Raw genomic sequence first — 20,383 nt, 5'->3', positions numbered from 1 at the left:
AGGCCAAAAGTTTTGAAAGATGTGAAGTAATTTTGCTCTATCTTTATGACAAAATGATCTGTCTCTTTTCTAACATTACTAGACAAAGGAATTTTGAAAAAACAAAAATCAGATCTGTCGGCAATGTGAGCCCTGTGATTATGGGTTAACATCTCGGAAAATTTTTAAGAAAAGATACCAAGAGATGAAATGAAATAATTAATAAATAGGCAATGCAAAGATCTGTAGCAGGACAAATTAGCTCAGGGTATCCCTTCTTTGATTTTCGAAAGTTAATTTAACTAGAAATATGTCCATAGGACATGAATGCCCTGCCCAGGGTTCATTATTAATGAAACATGAAAATTTGTGTTAGTGCATGAAGTTTGATGAAAATATCCTGAACAGTTTCTTTAAAACTGGGTTTTATACATAATAAAGGTCTTCGGGAAGGTCAAGGTAACAAACTTTTTGACAAAGTTGATACATTCTCACCAAATAATGTATCAGCTTACATAATGCATAAGCTTACATAAAAAAATATCTAGAATAGTTTCTTCAAAACTGAGGTAAACATAAATTTGAGAAAAATTAGGTCAAGGTCAATGGAAAGGTCAAGGACAACAAAAATTGATGAAGTTGAATAGCTGTCCTCAATATGTATTATTTTTTATAGCATATGAAGTTTGATAAATAAATCTTAATTTGTTCCTTTGAAACTTAGCTAAACACAAATTTTAGAGAAGCAAGATCAAGGTAAAAAATGTTGATGCCTTTGAATAGCTCTCATCAATATGTATAAGCATATGAAGTTTTATGACAAAAAATTTTGAATAGTTTCTTTGAAAATGAGCTAAGCACTATATTAAGAAAAGTGAATTCAAGGTCAAAGGGAGGGTCAAGGTCAATAAATATTGATGTTCATCAATATGAATTAAAATATGATGTTTGATAGAAATATCTTGGATTGTTTCTTTGAAAGTGAGCTAGAACTGAAACTGGACTGACGGAAGGACAGAAGGATGGAAGACGGACATGACAAACGCTATAAGCCCCGGCCACAACCATGGCGAGGCATAAAAATTTACACTTTTTAAACTCTATTAAGTCTATTTTAGATAAAAATGAAAAAGGTGAAGATAACGAAACGTAATCGATCTCAAAAACCCTACAAACAATACAAATATGTGATCACGGCATAAAATACGACCCCTGGAAATTCCAGAGGTGAGATCAGGTGCACAGGAGGAGTAAGCATTCACCGTCGACAGGTCACACCCGCCGTGAGCCCTAGACAAAATATTCCATAGTCAAATTTAGTATTAAAACAAAGGCCTTCCAAATGGTTTATAAAACAGTCAAAATTACGAAATGCATACTTTAAACGAGGTTGCTAAAATCTCTGTAGCATCAACTTGCCAGTAGCCTGTCTCGGTTTTAAATTTGATTGTACTCGAAGTTTATGCTCTAGAGCATCAAATAAGTTGGGAGATATAAACACCATATGCAGGTGATAGAGGTTAATTATAGATACTACATAAACGAGGAAAGTTGCAATCTGATTAAAATCAAATCCTCGTTGCTCCTTTTTAACGATATGTCGCTTACGATCGAGGCCTCTGATTTTAATCAGATTGAGGAAAGTTGATGTTTGTAAAGCTGAAGTCATCTCTACATCCCATTCCTCACCTTCACAACATCAGACTTACTGGTTTTCCTCTACAGTTTCGTTGTAATCATTGCTATATGGCGATGTAAAAACATTTTAGGTCACTATACCTAAGTTACATTTCTTCTCCATACATATCATTTTACTAAAATGGGTCTATCATTTTTTGTTATTGCATAGTATGTACATTAAAACACGCGCCAGGGACGGACGATTTCGCTTCGTTATAAACATAATTCGTTATATCCGTTGAGTTCACAAAATGTTTTAAAAGAGGAATGAAAACCACTTCGCTGTAAGCGTCAATTCATTATAAGCGTGTTCGCTATATAAGCGTGTTTTACTGTACTAATTCGTATCACTTCGGAAAAAAACTTGACACAATATATTTGGTAATTGAATCCCTCCCTTGAAAAACTTTCAACCGTAAACGGAATTGCAAATATTAATCTCAGCGTCCATTGATCTCTATTTCCCAAAGTAAGAATTCTAAAAAGGGAGGACAATACGGCATTTGTGGCCATGACCCTCCTCTCTTTCCTCCGATGTATTATTACTATAAAATCTTCCCGGAAATGTTGGACGTTTTATAAATTATTTTCTATAGTATATATATTTACAGTGTATTTTAAAAAACTTAGAAACCCCAAGACCGTTCTATAAAAAGAAAAATAAATAAACCGACCGGTTATTAGAAATAAATGAGCTCCTCTCATCGTCGGAAACCCACGATAGACTATGTTTCGTTGCCTGCAAGGATTTCCGACGATTTCAAGAGCCCCCCCCCCCATCTATGTAGACCAGATGTTTCAGTTGGAATACGTTGGGAAATTTTAAATGTCTTTACAGAGAAATAATTGATGAAAACACCAACAGTGCAGGGTTGAAGGAGGGTGTGTGTGTTCTGTCCACAATTTCAGACATCTCTAAATGGAATATTTAAGCATTTTACAATTTTAATCATTTGGACAAGGAATTCGGAAACGTGTATTTACTGCAGAAGTGGCCAAAAATTTCTGAGGACGTGAAATAATAATTGTTCCTGTAACTCCACAAAGCGATCTCTTTCATTTCTATTTCTACAAGAAAACGCAAGTCACAGAGGGATTTTGGAGAGAGGGGCGGGGGGGGGGGGCAGAAAGATGAAAAGAAATAATTTTCTTTTTATCTTTCGGTCTCTATTTTCTTTTGGAATTTTCCAGGATGTGGGTCCACACTTTGCCAAAAATTGATTATCCTTTTTTTTAATTTAATCATTCTGATTGATTAGGCGTACGATGTACATGTAATTAGTAATCATATGTTTTATAGGAGAAAAGAGGAAATCGGTACATACATGCACACTTAATTTGTCTGCTATAAAATACACTATATTGATATTCCATATACTTATTCTAAACAATATTCAAGGCTGACATTACTGTATTTTTTCCCCTAAAACAATGTATTTATAATAGCACATTCCATTTTTCTGTTCATATCATGTGAACGGGCAAAAACATTTCTGTTTTCCTACCCCCCCCCCCCCCCACCCCACCCCAACCAAAAACATAAAATATATCTGACCCAACACCATCATTAAAAAATAGTTAAAATTGTCAAGAGCCGGTGATTTTTTTTTAGTTGTAAAGTGATCGTGACCATCGTGCTGAAAAGAATTTGAGACATAGACAATTCTACGAGTTCACTCCCTTGTTTTAAAGCCACTTGCTAGGCGGCGCTCATGTTCTGTTGTTGACGTCAATGGCTGCTTAACATACGACGACGATCGATCTCAGCAACTCCTTGCAGCTGAAGTCACTATATTTCCATCCCACACGTCATTTTCACAATGACGCCGAGGTAAGTCTGGTGCTTTGCAAAAATTTCTCTTAATTATCATCGAAAAAAGACGATAACATAGTGGTCACCTTTTGCTCAAGTTTTATTTACATGTGGCCTACAGCTAGCTAACTAGACCGGGTCTAGATTGATTTGCTGATTGATTGTCATTTAAATCTATATTTATTGTCTTGTTACATCTCCGGTATGGTTATGAAGAGTTTGTTCGTATTGTAAGAGTGTTAGCCGAAATCTTCAACTAAAACGTTGGTATAAATTACAGTACAGATGATCCTAACTGAACTCCAGAAAAAAATGTTTAATCAAATATCAAGAGTTTTGTGGACTATCAAAATCTACTTGCTTCAGGATAAAGTATAAGTGTAGAAATCATGAAAACATTTTATATCAAAAATTATAATCACTCCATCTTTGATACCTTATTATCAAAGTAAACATTAATTTTCTATAGAAGTGCAAAAAACTTTTTTTTGTATGGTGAAAACACTAATTTTAATCTAGGCATTTTGTGTAACTTTCAGATATTTAATGGAAAATGCTTTATTTATTTAATAATAATATAATAAACCTAGTTATAACTCATGTTGACGAAGTAGTAGTATCCACTTTCTCAGAAGTTTCGACATTGAAATCGCTGAATTGCACTGTCAAATTGCTGTAGACAGTTGAACCTTATTAATAAAATACAATTAAGTTTCTCTTCTTACATAAATATCAGATGATTGAATTTCAGTGGGTGTTTTGCAATATATACGTACTAACCATGGTTCATTTAACTCTGCTTTTAAAGCACTCGGTGCTTCCCAGATTTTCATTTTAGTCAAGTGCTGTATTATCTATTATCATGTAATGTGACATTAGGCCACATAAATTTAAAATTTAGATTCTCATCCAAATTTGCAAAAAAATTGGGGCGGGTGGGCGGAGATAACTCTTAAATTTTGACCCAGATTCTTGCTGAATAAAAATACATGAAAATAATACATTTGGCACCCAAAAAGCAAAATAAAAAACAACGGGGCGGGGCACTTTGAGAGGGGCGGGCGGGGATGAGAATCTAAAGATTAATTTTACCTGGCCTTAGGAGAAGTTTACTTTTTTCCTTACATTGATCTAATTGCTTTTTGATTGCAAAGAAAAAAAAACAGTGTCTCGGAAAAAGGTTTTACTCCATATAGTTCAATTAACTGACAGCTATATGTACTCTTTGTTTAACATGTTTAAGCATTATAATTTTATTCAGTATTTGTAGGAGTTAATTATGCAAAGTAAAGATTTACTTGGAGTGAAAGTAGCATTAAATAATCATTATTTATGATTTGGGCCAGTAAAATACAGATGCTTGACCAGTTATATATAAGGCAAACTTTCCCAATAAAGCAATTAATTTGGTTACTTAAGTTTTTTCAGGCTTATAGTGAAATCTTGCATGTAAAAGAAAAGTATTAATTACTAAAGCAGTGTGTTTTTCCTCATAGTTTAAAAATGAAAAATTTAATCCCCCCACCCCCCACCCCCAACTCCAAAAAGAGTGTTATTAAATTTTCAATGAGATTCATAAAACATTGGAAAATATCATTGCATTAAGAAGAGGATCAGTTAACTTGTAAGCTTTGGTTGTACTAAGAATTAAAAAATTGTGTTGATTACATTTCTGTGGTGAACTTAACCACTGAATTGAACATTTTGACCAGTATAAAAATGTATTTGAATAACTAGACTGACCAGTGCAATAAGATATAATTATTTCAAGGACAATGACATAAGTGCTTGAGCAGTTACACTGTGCACAATAAATGATGATGCAGATCGCTATGTATATATATAATATTACTTGCATTTCACAAGTCAGCAGATCTATCTCATCAATAAGTAACCCTATGGGGAGAAAAATGTATTTACATTTATGAGCATATGCCAACTGGGGGGCTTTATGAAACATTTTGAAGACTAATAGAGTATTATAGTAGGCTGCCTATTAAATAATGAATCTATTATAAACAGCTGTGCCATTAGATTATGTAATGTTTATAAAGTATCAAATTTTCAGAGAATGTCAGGAGATATACATATATCTTTTAAAGAATATGAAAAAAAAATATGTCAGTAGTATCTTAGTCTTATAAAATAAAACACTGGGTTAGACAAAACAGATGCTACCTACATGATGTTGAATGTTTATTTATATTAGATAAGTATGATAAGATCCTAAAACATATCTAGGAGATTCAAATATTGTCTCAAATTTAAATGTCTTTAAATTGTTCTACTTCCAATAAATTTGTTTTCCAGGGTGACACATGTCTGCAAGAAAAGGTTCACATAAATTGCAGCAGATAACAAGAGTGAAACTGAAACAACACGAATCATGACTTGGAATATCCCATAACAGAATACTATGTCCGATAAATATTTCTGTCCACGTCTTATTGACTACATCCTGATAGTGGGCAGTCGACATCCAAATAACAACAACAATGTAGCCCAGACCCCCGAGCTTCTACGACGTTACCCTTTGGAGGATCATCACGATTTTCCTTTGTCGCCAGACGTCATCTTCTTCTGCCAGCCAGAAGGATGTATCAGTGTGGGTCCCAAGCGCATGAGCTTGAGAGAGACGACTTCATTTGTGTTCACATTAACAGAAAAAGACACAGGGAAAGTGCGATATGGAATCTGTGTGAATTTTTTTCGACCAATAGAGAGAAAGGTGTCCGAGAAATCAAAATCTCTGAGTGCATCTTGGGCAGATGATAATGGAAATACGGAACTGGACAGAAGAAAGTCACCTAAAACTAAGCGAAAATTGAAGACAGCAAGTCGTGTTCGAAATAATACTTTAACATCACTGTGTATTGTTACTCATCATCCATTCTTCTCAACATTCCGAGAATGCCTGTTCATTCTGCGCAAACTTATAGACGCTTGCCATGATAGAAGTTGTACCAAAAGAATTGGTGGATCCAAAGCAATATCAAGGTGTGTATCATGTCGATAATGAAATTTGTTTGAATTGTATTGTGTACTTTTAAACAATTGTAACACAAAAAGTATATAGACAGAGTAAGCCAAAAATTTAGATAAGAATGGAGCATTTGGCTTGTTTTTCATGTTTCTATAAAATCACTATGTGACAAGTCAAATGATCTTATCTCCCCTTTGAAGCATTGATTGATATTTGAATGTCATAGGATGTTATTTAGTTTGCTGGAATGCAAGCTTTCAAAGCCTGCATGAATAGATCCTGGGATGTATAATGAAAGAGAAGTGTTTGATTTTAAAAAGGAAAAAGACTCTGTTGTTTTGTTCTTTAATTTTGGCTTCACTGATCAATACAAGGCAACATTTGGTAACAATCCCACAGCCATATTCCTACAAGAGCTGAATCTGTTAGAAGTACAGGCAGTCTCCTCTCATTAACTCAGCTTCATTTAAGGCATTATTGATTCCATCAGTTTCCTCTGTTATTTTAAACCAATACATGTCCATGAACATGCTATAGGGCACATTTTCCATATATATGGTGTTGCTGAAATCTATTTTCAGAATCGGTAAAACTAAATCAAGATCATTTGTTTGTCTAGTCATTTTATGAGGACTCTTAAAATAAGAAATATTGTATAAAATTTAGAAAACATGGTTGAAATGTGTTTTTTATTTTTTCATTTAATTCCCCAAGTAGTGTCAAGTTCACTTTTAATAGTAAACAGAGCTGGTATATCTTTGTGTGTAAAATACCAGAGAAATTTTAGGATTGTGGTGTTTACTTATTATTATAAAAGCTTGGACTATCTGTGTCATTAACACTTTTTTTGTGAAGTTTTAATCATGTTAATGTCAACCAATGTACTATTCCCAAGGCTATTTAATTCCAAAAGACGTGTATTTTAAATTTTGTATTTAGTACTTTCTCACTTTAAATGTAAGTTATTAAATTAAAAGTAATACTGTTGAAAGGTTATTATGTTTATTTATAAAGGAATTTTTTAATTTAAAAATCTCTTCTATATTCTACAAATTAAATCCAATTCCACAGATTACATCTATAATAAATAACTGTGCATTATACTTGAAAATTGTAACTTGTATAAAATATCTGTGGTATAATGTCTGACTTAGTATTAAAATCTGATGCTGTGTAGTGTGTATGTATGGACATAATGAAATGGGTTGCATTAGTGTATTAATATGACCATTCTTTTGTGAAATGACCTCAAGCAAGATTGTCCTGGTGACAATGGTAATTGCTTCCATCTAAATTAATTGACGCAGGTATAGTCAATGTGTCAATTTAGGGACCATCTGCTTAAACAGAAAATTTTGATAGACATGGACATTATCATATTACGTACTGTAAATGTATTTTATTTAGCATGTATGCTAATTGTTATTTGGAGGAAATTGACTTTTCAACAAGTTAGCGTAAATTTGATTAAGTGCATGTCTGAATGTGCTAGATATAAATAATATATGTACTCTTAGACAGTTAGCGATGTACATGATTTAGCAAAAGCTGCTTTCAAATTCTGCCAAAGGCACTAAAAAGAAAACACCACTAAGTCAATTAAAATGTATTTGTGTGTACAGTATTACTGGAAATACAGAGCTTATTACAATAAAGAAATATGTTTCTGATAAGGTACATTCTCAAAAAAAGTCATATAGCTGAAATGTAAACAGAAAAAGGTTTTAAATGTTCTTGTCAGTGATATATCTAGAATTAAATCCACAATTTCATTTAGATATTTATGATTGCAATGTGTAAATGACAACTGTATTGAAATTTAAGTCTTAATTTCTCAACTGAAAATTGTACAATATATTTTTCGAGGCTTTCATGACCATTGGATTGTGAATGAATATGAGCACTCAGACATGTATATCCACTTTTAATTGCATTGAATACCTTCCTGTCAACTGCCAGAGGCACCATTGGTAGTATGTCCATATATATAAAAAAAAAAAAAACTTGCTGTGGATTATTAGGGCTGCCTGAATAGAATTATATACATGCAATTAGAGTATTAAAAAAATTAAAAATAATACTAACGAGTTCTCATCATGGAGTGTTTTGAGTTCAAGCAATATTCATATATAAGACTGTTGGCCTGTGTGTTTCTTTTGCCTAGGTTTATCTCTATTGAATTTCATACTACATGTATTATAATCATATTGTCAGACTTGGAGTGTCCAAAAAAATGTACCACATAGGTAGAAAATATACTAATAATTACTTTAACACTTTGACTTTAGGGACACAGTTTGGGGAGTGTTGACAGGACAGGGGTCAGACAACCTGACAGGCCTTGTGATGCATGAAGTCAAAGAAATAGAAACATGGGTTCTGAGACTTCTAAGTGCACCAGTACCTGTCCCTGGGAAGACCAGAGTTGAGGTTTGTTACTATGTAACCATGGAAACAGTTAGTTGTAGTGTACTGCAATATCTGAGTTGTCTACCACATAATTTTAAGTCCAGCATAAGGGATGCACATGTACCTATTCAACTATTAAATGAATTCCTTAGAATTTTGTATGCACATGTAGGTGATAGATTTCTATATATGGAAATAACAGTATTTTCTAAGAAGCTGAGAAAATGTCAGATGAAGTCAATTTCTATTATGGTAAACTTGATATCCAAACATCTAAGATCAACATTTCATTACTGAACTAAATCTGTATCATCTCTAGCTAGATCTTGTTATATCTATAGCCCAGACATTTCAGTATTACATGTTATAGTCAAACACTTCAGATTTCTGAGTTATGAATACATTGATATCAGATTATTTTGTGTAATGTATGGGATAAAGAAAATCACCAGGATCAGCTTAGGGTGTGGGCGATATTAATTTAATATTCCTGTATTAATGCTATCAGACTAGAAACTTGTTCAGAATTTTTTCAACGTCAATGCTTTGCACTGCTTGTGATAACAGCTGACTTGGAATAATGACAGCTGATAGTAATTAGAAACTTGTAATGAGGATTGAAGTATTTTTTATCCAGAAATACATGATAGCACAATATCTGAGAACTGGAAATCCATTATGCATTAACCTGGCACCAGTAGTCCCAGTTATTCTACTTAATCAATATATCATGTACTTTGTCAATGTGCGAGATCATGGTGACAATGGCATAATTATGTAACATTTGATTCACAAATAAGCTGTTTTTGGACCATTATCATCACATATTGTGTCTAATATACCTAATGATGTGTAGTGATACTTTCAGCAGTATTATCTTGATTATCTGCATATTTTATGTATAGAATTTGGCTACAATGTGTGTGCTCTTGCATATTTTATAAAATTCTGGTAATCAGAGTCAGTGTTTTTGATAACTTTTAAAAAAAAATTATTAACTCAGATGTATTTGCTTCATTTTTTAGTGTAATCAGACAATGACTCAGAGTTGAAAATTTGCTAAGTACTGTTATCTAATGACTTCTGAATCGATTAACAAAAACATTTTTTTTCTCCAAAAATGTCTTTTATAGAAGTTATATCATTAACAAATTCATACAAGTGGGATCACTTTATTTATCCAGGTTCAGGTGTTGCCAAAAGAACTGGAAGCCCCACTGTTGTTTGCCCTGCCCGATCACACTAGGTTCTCTTATATAGATTTTCCCCTCCATCTCCCACTAGAACTTCTTGGGGTGGATACCTGTCTAAAGGTGCTTACTGCCATCATGCTGGAATACAAGGTAAGCCATTGGGTTTAGTGGACAGAGAATTTTTTTTCTATATGAAGTATGAAAGAATTCTTTATTGTATAATACATTGTACTATAGAGCATGCTTAGAGAGCCAGTACCCAAGACCTTAATGAAAGTCCCCGAATTAAGACATAGATATGCATGCATGCTTAAATGAATTTTTCTTTGTATATATTATATTATATTGAAATGTTGCCTTTTCTGATGACCCCCCCCCCCCTAAAAAAAAATACTGATATGTAAAAGAATCATCAAGATCATTTTAGATGTACACCTGGCACCAAATTAAAGCAGTTGTACACTGTATATTACACACACATATTAAAGTTTTTAATGGTACTCTATGTTATATAATTGATACTGATGAACAGCAAGACATTCCAATTCTCCTGATGATTGAGTTTTTTTGACCTTAGATTGTGATGCAGTCCCATTATTACAATGCTATGTTTATGATGTCCTTTGTTGCTGTGTTATACAGGTTGTGATGCAGTCTCGTGACTACAATGCCCTGTCTATGAGTGTGATGGCCTTTGTTGCTATGTTATACAGGTTGTGATGCAGTCCCGTGATTACAATGCCCTGTCTATGAGTGTGATAGCCTTTGTTGCTATGTTATACAGGTTATGATGCAGTCTCGTGATTACAATGCCCTCTCTATGAGTGTGATGACCTTTGTTGCTATGTTATACAGGTTGTGATGCAGTCCCGTGATTACAATGCCCTGTCTATGAGTGTGATAGCCTTTGTTGCTATGTTATACAGGTTATGATGCAGTCCCGTGATTACAATGCCCTCTCTATGAGTGTGATGGCCTTTGTTGCTATGTTATACAGGTTGTGATGCAGTCCCGTGATTACAATGCTCTGTCTATGAGTGTGATGGTCTTTGTTGCTCTGTTATACAGGTTGTGATGCAGTCTTGTGACTACAGTGCCCTCTCTATGAGTGTGATGGCATTTGTTGCTATACAGGTTGTGATGCAGTCACGTGACTACAATGCTCTGTCTATGAGTGTGATGACCTTTGTTGCTATGTTATACAGGTTGTGATGCAGTCTCGTGACTACAATGCCCTGTCTATGAGTGTGATGACCTTTGTTTCTATGTTATACACTCAGGTTGTGATGCAGTCTCGTGACTACAATGCCCTCTCTATGAGTGTGATGGCCTTTGTTGCTATGCTGTATCCTCTAGAATACATGTTTCCTGTGATTCCATTGCTGCCAACCTGTATGTCCTCTGCAGAACAGGTAAGTAGTGTGTCTGAATTTTATTTATTGAGAGTTCTGTAATGATTATTGTTACAAAATGAAATATGTAGCCCTGTAATAATTCTGTAAGATAGCTGTTTCAAGAAGGGAAATGTTATAAGAAGTAAAGATTATGCAATCTTAAGGAACCTAATCACAGATTTAGATTAATCAGTAGTGCTATGAAAGTTGATTGTGATGAATGAATCCAAGCATTGTTAATGCAGTCTTGCCCACAGGGACATGCAAAAGAAACAAAATTGATATTGTAGCAGAGATTGCAGTGGTATAATTACAGAATTCAAATATCTCAAGAGCTAATCCAAGTCAATGTCTGTTCTTAATACAATTTATTGCTATACTTGTAAGGCTGGCTGAAATTAATTCTACATTTAATGTAAGCTTCAGAACCTATGAAGGAGGGAGAAAAAAATAAACAACACAATTTCAAACAAATGAATATTAACTTATGTACATGAATATCAAATACTGTAAATATTTGTAAACATGTAGGGTTATTGTTTAACGATCATTTTCAGTAAATCTGTCAGTTTAAATAATAGACTTAAATTGGCTCAAATATACCTCACAGAGGGCCCTAATGTCTATCTCTATGGAATCAGTTTTTAGCTGCTAAAAGTAAAAGCAAACCAGAATAGAAACTTTAAAAAATGACCGATTTGTTTGTTTATTCAAATTTCCAATTTCTCTGAAATCTAGGCATGCAGCTGATGTTAAACATAGAATTAACTTTGGACAGCTTTATAGAACTAAAAAAAAAAAGTTTAATGATTTTCAAATCTTTTAGAGAAAATTCATGTAAGAAATGAAATTTAATTCTGTTTGCATGATTCTGCATGATCCAAGAGAGTCAAATTTGCCAGCCTGAATTACACTTTTTATTGCCTGAAGTGCAAATGACCCTTATAAAATGTATTTGATATTAAATATTGATGTAAGCTGACAAAAGTTTTTTTTTGGTTTCTGATTTTGACAGCTGCTCTTAGCCCCAACACCATTCATTATCGGGGTGCCAGCAAGCTTTCTTCCATACAAGAATGTTAAACTGCCTGATGATGTCTGGCTTGTGGACCTTGACTCAAACAAGGTTAGGATATATCACTTTACATACCAATCAATGCACATAAAATATCAAGAAGAATTTATATACATTCATTACTGTTATGTCTCAGTTGAGGGTATTTTGGCTGACTGTGTATCAGATTTTTCATTAGATATGTATCCTGCATGCTATATTAATTGATTTGCCTGACTGCATGAATTTCTCTTTCCCTTGTGGAAAACAGGGCCTCAACATGCGAGTTTTCTTGGTGTTTGTGTCCATTTTCTTTCTTTTGTTCCCCAGAGGTAGATCATGTAGAGTTAATGTATCATACACATTTGCATTTATAAGACTTTGTGTATGTTTCAGTTTAAAAAAAAAAACAAAAAGAATTTCAAGTTTTTATTCAAAGGGACTTTTAAATTGATGAATATACTGTTTGTTGCATTATTCAATTACATTAAGAGGTTATTTTGGAATGTTTACAAAATATGGCATATCATTCCAATATATCAAGATGAATATGGAGTTAACACTTTTTTGTGCACAAAATGTAAATTTAATAATTTTGTTGTAGGTCACTTTAAATAGTCCTTTAAATTTGTCCATGATGTAAGACACTCAAACTACACTGTATATAGACATATAAACTACACAGAAAATGTGCAACAGATGTGATGTTAGCTTGCTGTTCATAGAAAATAGAAAACCTTGTCCCAAAGGTCTCGAGAAGTTAAGGGACATGTGGGGGTTGATTGTCCTTACTCTAGGCTGTCGGCCCACTCAGTGCAGTCTTCCCACACGGAGATGTATTGATCTTCATGTTTGGTCATATTGATGTGTAGGCGATGATCAATTTTCTGGAAGCAAAATCATGAAAGCTCAATTTTCTGGCTGTCTGCAACTGGATGTGTCCTGGGTTTAAATAGGGATCTAGAAAGCACTGATTTATTCTGTTTTAAGTGATCTCATGTCTGCTAGTGCTGAAAGTTGTCTTATAAAGAGATGTAAATGAAACGGGTCTTTGTATGAATAATGGATTAAAGTTTAAGATAGAAAACTTGCTGAGAGTTCACAGTTAGTATTAAATGGTGCTATGTATAATTTTTGTTTTACTCTTATGCATTAAATTGGTATTTCCTGTGCTTCAGAATTTTTTTTTTGAATGGTTCCTCAAAGTAAGCATTAAGATTTTTTGCATTTGCAATTTTTGCGAGACAATTTATTTGCAATGCTTGAAACAAAGTACTGGAATGTTTTACAACTCTAATTTTTATCTATTTTGACTGTTTAACAACAAATTCTGCAAAACTGGACAGTTGCAGAAATGACCCTTTGTATAGTATACTGGTAATTTGTATCTTAGCATGAATGATCCATATTGCAGGAACAAACATGAACTTGTTTGTGCTCAAGACATATTTTTTTTTTAAAATTCAGAACCTTATCTCTTTCTTTGAAAACTTAATAATTAATAGTTATTAATTAATGAATAAAATATACAAAAAATATACAGTAAAATATACAGAATAGTTGAACTTCTTCTTTTTGGAATGATTGATCAAGAAGCAAAAATCACAGAAATGAATTTAAAATAATTAGAAGTGAGGACATTTTCTGGCAGTCTGCCTTTCAACATGTTCAATGTATAAGGTTGCCATCACTTTGATTGAGTATATAATAAATGGTATTCTGTTGAGTTATCAGTGGTATTCAAATTGTTGAGTTATAAATATTGGTTTTCAGATTGTGACATTTTCAGATTTTATTCTTTTTAAAATTAGTTGTATATGTATTGAGGCTTTATTATCATCTGTAATGTGTGGCAAAAATCAATAATTTTATACCTAACCTAATTCTCTGGGGTTCATTAGTTTCTGTAAAATTGTCATGTAAATGTGTTTTCATTGTAATCACTCGGATGAAATTCCGGTTTCTGGTATCTTGTAGAGAGAAAATAAATATTGATTATTAATGTGATGTCCACAAATGTGTAAAATGAACATACATTAGTTTACTAAAAGTGTCAGAATTTTAGAAGCAAAATTTTGCTGTCTGCATATTCATCTTATGATGCTTAGTATGCACTAATTTCATTTTCAAATGTTTTATCATTAGATGACAATAGGCAGAAATGAAGAATTACCTCCCCTGCCTGAACCAGAGGGAACACACTTAAGAAATCACTTAAAGCAGGTGTGTATTAGCAGAGGAAGTGAGGGCATTCACATAAAGGGGGGAACAACCTTAAGAACAGACAATGTCAAAGCTGGTCCATGGGGATTATTTTAGTCTTTGTTGCAGTGGTTTTGATTATATAAGCTTTACTTAGGTGAACTATAAATAGATATCTGTAATCGTTAACCAAAGAGAATTATTTGGATTAATGATAATTTTTATTTCAGAAAATGTTAAATGATCCATATTTTAAAATCTTCTTTATGGATTCAGGCTTTAGCAAGCATGTCCATGACCCCACAGCCAATAAAGAACCTGGATGCCCTAGCCCAGAATCCAGATACCTGGAAGAGACGAGAGAGTTTCTCTTCTCAGACTGGATTTAATCCACTTATTTATGGGAATGATGTGGATTCTGTTGATGTAGCAACCAGAGTGGCCATGGTAAATATGAATTGTACATATATAATGCTTTTACTGTAGACAAATTTCTTTCCTTCATGCTTCATTTGTCTTCAGCAATTCAAGCAATGAACCATTTATAATTCTGTATTTTTCTTTTTATATACATTCATTCCAAGCAAAAATTTATAGGTATCATCATGTTCGTCTGTGTATGTGTTTCTTTAGGTGTCTGTTTGTCTGTTGGTCCCGTTTATGTTAAAGTTGATACTTTTTAATGGAGAAATAACCAGCTATTTGCAGTAATTTTTACATGCTCTAAACTGATATGATACAAAGTTGAGATAAGGTGTGCCCATATGACTGGTACATGAAGCAACTATACAACTGATATACTTTATTGATTTCTGGATTTCCTTTAAGTAGTGTTATTTTATTGTACAACACTTTTAAGGCTGTTGAACTTATACATATCAGATTCATGTACTCATAGATAAGATACAATGTAGATGAAATCTTTAACTCTGTACCTAGTTCCTCAAAATAAAAACTATGTTATGTATTATTTGCTTAGTGTAAATGGGTGCAAAATTTTTTTATGTATAAAAAGAAAAAAAAAATGTTTCATAACTAGGTATAAAATATATACTTCCTGAATAATTATTGGAATAACAAATATATTGTAGATGTATTTTACAAAATTTCACAGTTTTGAGAAATCAATGACTAATTGGGTACATTTTCTCTATTCAGATTCGGTTCCTGAATTCTTCCAACATTCTGGGTAATTTCTCGGAGCACACCAGAACGTTACGACTGTACCCCAGGCCTGTCGTGGCATTCCAGATGTACAGTTTTCTCAAGTCTCGCCCAACTCGAAGTCTCTTCACAGCTCGACTTGCTCGCACTCAGGTGACTTTCAAGTTCTTCTCTTACCTTGTCATGTTGACTTATTAAAATTTAGAATTTCAATATTTGAGTTATTCTGAGGAATTCACTTTCAAATAGTTTAAATTTGTTTTTGATTTAAAAAGAATATACAAGTCTTGTTAATCATTGATCTTTTTCATCAGAATTAGTTAAAATTGCTCTGAATCACCAGAAAGTTAGACATGAAGAATGATATTTATTTGATTTTCATTTTAAAAAAGCTTCTCATGTATTTCTACAAATGCTTTCAACATTTAGGCGGTGGAGTATTTTGCTGAGTGGATATTAAGTCCAAAGAATGTGGTTTTCCTAAGAGTACAGACTTCAGTGTACGACCCACTTCTGATTGGTGACAAACCTAAATGGTACGCCCATCAGCTCCAACCAATAGAATTCAAAGTTTATGATGATGGATCCTCATTGGGCACAGCTTTATCATCAGCAACTGGCATTTATAGTGATGAAAATCCAACAGGTATAAATAGACTTGTTAAAATCAAAAAACAGATGGATTACTAAAGATTTTTTTTTTTTTCTGAAATTTTTTGAATGTATATTTTGGCTAGATTTTGTAATTTCTTCATATGACCTGTCAGTTTGTTTGATTGACAGATGAGAGTGGCAGCGACAGTGACGGGGCTGACAGCACAAGCTCCTCCTACTCATCTCTGAGTGATTACGTCACTGATATGATCAACAGCGAAATAGATGGGGACACACCAGGTAAGCTAAAGAAAAAAAAAGAATATTCTATAAGCTTATGTATGGCTTAATTTTGTGACTTTGTTGTTCTGCTTTATACAGTGAAAAAGTGTGCATTGTAAATAAATTTATTATATATTAATTGTGATTTAACTTGAACTGTTTTATTATATGAAGACTGATTAATGTGTTTTACAGACGTGACAGGGAGTGGTAATATTTCTACCACGGTTCCACATTTTATACTTTTCTCAGTTTATGTCATGTTGAATTTATTCCTCGTTTCTTTTTAATAGCATCATTTATTTTGAGAGAGGGAGCAGGTGCAATGTACATTATCAAAATCTATAACTGGTCATTTGATCATTATCATTTTAAATGATTAATAAAATCAGAACATGAAATATTTTTAAGTATTCAACTGTACAGTTGAATTTTGGTTTCTCCAACATTGATATCTCGAATACCATAGATATGCCAAAGTGAATTTGAAGTCTCAACCATGTTATAACCTCAATATCAAATCCTGAAATACCTCTCAGTTTTTTTTCTTGGCCCCATTGAGTTGGAGATAATGAGGTTTGACTGTAATTGCAACTAACTGAAAATAATGATAAAATCCAACAAAATCTGAAAGATGGTGTGTTATTTCTTTATGAAATTTTCAATTCAGTCTGTAATTCATGACAAGACTATAGATTTCACCTGCTCATGCATTAAACATTAGGTCATTGCCTGAGAGACAGAATTAAGATATCATTTTGTTCCATGTTTTTGAAGTGAATGTTTTAGACTCAGGATATACTGTAGATTAAGTGCTGGAGAGGCTGCCTTTCTTGTATGTTGATTTATTACTTGTATCCATTGATGGCCTTTTAGCAATTTCTTATTTATGGGCTCGTAACAAGAAACAAAAAAAATCTAAATGGAAAAATGTAAGATACTTGCCAATGTCAGATTCATGAATTAAGGATTGCTAGAATTTTATTATTTTTTCTTTTATTTCTTGACCGGTGAAACAAAGCAGTTGTTATTATAGAAAGGTAGCCAATCTCAGATGACAAAGATCTGTATTGAGCATGCTCACAATTTGAAGTGATCATATATACAAGCAGTGTTTTTAAAGACAGGAGATTATTGATTACCAGTAGATGTTCATGATGCCAGTGTGCCATGGGGCTTTCTTTTATTATGTGCATGGGACCACACTGCTTTTGCAAAGAAATTTTTAAAATAAAACTGAAACCAGTTTTTGATGTGCTACTGTATACAGGTTTATTTTCGTCTCCTGTTATTTTCTCCCGTTCACACTTGCAAACAATTTCGCCCCATTTTAATTTCGCCCAGTAACAGTTTTGTTTAAGAAATTATACTTTTTATTTTGATTCGCCTTGTCTTAAATTCGCCCACTTGTGTCTATGGCCAAAGGGGTGAAAATAAAACAGGGGGGAAAAATTCCTTGTATGCAGTAATTCTTTTTTAGAAGTATGTGAAGGAAGGCATGCAATTTAAGGATCATTTTCTTTGTGTGAAGTAATCTGAACAATCACCAAGATCACTGAAGAATGCTTAATTAATAAAAAATGACATCCACATTTCACTGATTTTCTCTTGTTCTGTGAGGCAGAAGTAATTATAATGTAGAACATTTTACAATTTTTTCACAAGGTTGATCCATAGGTAATTTAGATTGGATAGATTTAAGTAATTGTGTATAAACAACAGAAAAGTTTTACAAAGGGGGGGGGGGAATCTTCAACCTTTTAATTATTTTTTCATTTAATAATTGCAGCATTTGTTCCTGAGAATCAGGTTCTTGCAGTAGATGAGTCTAAGGTATACTCCCCTCCAGATAAACTTCAGCTTCCCGAGACGTCTGTCACAACCAGTGACTCCGCCTTCTCCATGCTGGAAAGTGATCTCAGTAGCTCAGAATCCTCCAGTCCAACATACAGCAAAGACCCCCCTGGTCAAGGTCAGGAAGAGGTCAACAAACCACAGATCAAAGGTCAACCTCCTGCAGAGGTATACAGCAAGTGGAAGTTATATTACTCATTGTTGTTTTATGTGTAATGGTGTTTTTTTGTGCTCTCAATTCATAATTTTATTTTCTGGTGAATGACCTGTCTGTTCTGCCATCAGCAGTGATTATAAGTAATCAATTAAGGATAAAGTCAACATTTTATATGATTAAGAGATCAAACATTTTAATGCATATACATGTATATTCAATATGTTGTTGATTGGAGTAGAACATTCTAAGTGGTAGATCTAGGAAGAGAATTGACTAAGATTACAAATTAAAGATTAGGATTAAATACTGTACATTATACATTGTATTTCTCAAACGCTTTTGTTTTAATTTATATACCTTTATTGGAATTATTGAAATGGTTTAAATTGTTACATCTTGATGTAAGTGTATTGGGAGTGAGTTTGATATTAATTTTGATATCTAAAATTGATCTAATTTTTCTTCCCCTTAAAGCTTGGTGGTGAAAGATTTCGGTATGATTCTGGTAATGTCACCCCAACTCTAAATTCTTTAACAAGGTAAGTTGCAGAGCTGAACTTTAACATATTTTCTTACGGTACTTGCCAAAGCTCGAATCATGAAATTCACAATTCTGAACATAATTTTTACTTTCTTAATTTTTTTCATTAAAGAACTAATTGACAACTTGAAAAATATTGTTGATTAAAATAGAGTCTGTGATATATTCACCGGGACTGTTATTCAGTTTTTTTTAAACACACAGCAAATTATGAAACAAAATTGTCCAGTCTTAATTGATGCTAAATTAAAAGTAACAGAAATTATAGTAGCATCAACAAATATTTAAAGGTTTAACATCAAACATTAATTTGCTTTTCTTCCAACCATTTTTATTACCATTGTCTTCTTTTGCTTCATCTTGCTTAACACCATGGTATCATACCTAAAACCCAAACCTAGTGAGATCAATGCCACTAATCAAAGTTCAAAATCAAATGTAATATTGCCTTGATTGTGAACTTCGATTTTGATCAAGTTTGTGAACCAGATTAAAAGTCATTATTATATTATGATCGGGATCAAAATACTTTTTATGCATGCTTTTGATTTGATCTTATGATAAAAAAGTTGACAACATCTTCAGAGAAAAATCAGTTGTCTATTCAGACAAGTGCCAGGCACTATTCATCGATCTGTAAAAAAATTTCATTGGTACTGGACAGGCGTTAATGTCGAGCCCTGAAAGTGGCCAAAAACGATTCCACCAACACAAACAGCTGGTTTTATTACCATGCGCAAATTAAAATCATGCACAGAGAAGTGACGTTACTTAATATCGTTCATTGATAATTTTTCAGTCGAACAGAGAGCGTTGGCTCAAACAACAGTACTCCAGAGCTACCAAAGAGGCCACCTCTACAGCCATTGACTCGAAGTTTGAATTCAGCTTTTGAAGCTTATGAGAAGCCACTGTCATCTGGCATTAGGGGAACAGAAAACTTAGGAATTCCAAATTTTAGGAAGGATAGCAGTAGTACCAGGTCTAGTCCACACCCAAAGGTAATTGTAATTACTGTTTATGTACTTGTCTAGTTGGAACATCAAAGTACTTGTAATCACTGAGTATCTGTCAGGTCCAGTAC

At 33.2% G+C, this 20,383-nt stretch overlaps 1 protein-coding gene across 1 annotated transcript in view; it reads left to right on the top strand.

Moving 5' to 3' along the window:
* Positions 1 to 3,363: 3,363 nt before the first annotated feature.
* Positions 3,364 to 20,383, top strand: part of LOC133186574 (MAP kinase-activating death domain protein-like) — a 32,640-nt gene continuing 15,620 nt past the window's right edge. Inside the window, exons 1-15 of the mRNA XM_061321806.1 lie at positions 3,364 to 3,490; positions 5,783 to 6,469; positions 8,744 to 8,885; positions 10,049 to 10,207; positions 11,338 to 11,469; positions 12,467 to 12,577; positions 14,651 to 14,728; positions 14,984 to 15,154; positions 15,866 to 16,024; positions 16,301 to 16,517; positions 16,655 to 16,765; positions 16,943 to 16,957; positions 18,537 to 18,769; positions 19,233 to 19,297; positions 20,099 to 20,300. Of these exons, the coding sequence (XP_061177790.1) occupies positions 5,889 to 6,469; positions 8,744 to 8,885; positions 10,049 to 10,207; positions 11,338 to 11,469; positions 12,467 to 12,577; positions 14,651 to 14,728; positions 14,984 to 15,154; positions 15,866 to 16,024; positions 16,301 to 16,517; positions 16,655 to 16,765; positions 16,943 to 16,957; positions 18,537 to 18,769; positions 19,233 to 19,297; positions 20,099 to 20,300 (2,376 nt within the window). The 5' untranslated portion in view covers positions 3,364 to 3,490; positions 5,783 to 5,888. The remainder of the gene's footprint in view (positions 3,491 to 5,782; positions 6,470 to 8,743; positions 8,886 to 10,048; positions 10,208 to 11,337; positions 11,470 to 12,466; positions 12,578 to 14,650; positions 14,729 to 14,983; positions 15,155 to 15,865; positions 16,025 to 16,300; positions 16,518 to 16,654; positions 16,766 to 16,942; positions 16,958 to 18,536; positions 18,770 to 19,232; positions 19,298 to 20,098; positions 20,301 to 20,383) is intronic.

The sequence above is a fragment of the Saccostrea echinata genome, unplaced genomic scaffold, assembly GCF_033153115.1.
Source record: "Saccostrea echinata isolate AGI-Se365-2 ecotype Australia unplaced genomic scaffold, CSIRO_AGI_Sech_v1 ptg000001l, whole genome shotgun sequence".
NCBI classification, from domain to species: Eukaryota; Metazoa; Mollusca; class Bivalvia; order Ostreida; family Ostreidae; genus Saccostrea; species Saccostrea echinata.
The sequence above is the reverse complement of the archived record's forward strand: the minus strand, read 5'-3'. Positions and strand labels throughout refer to the sequence as shown.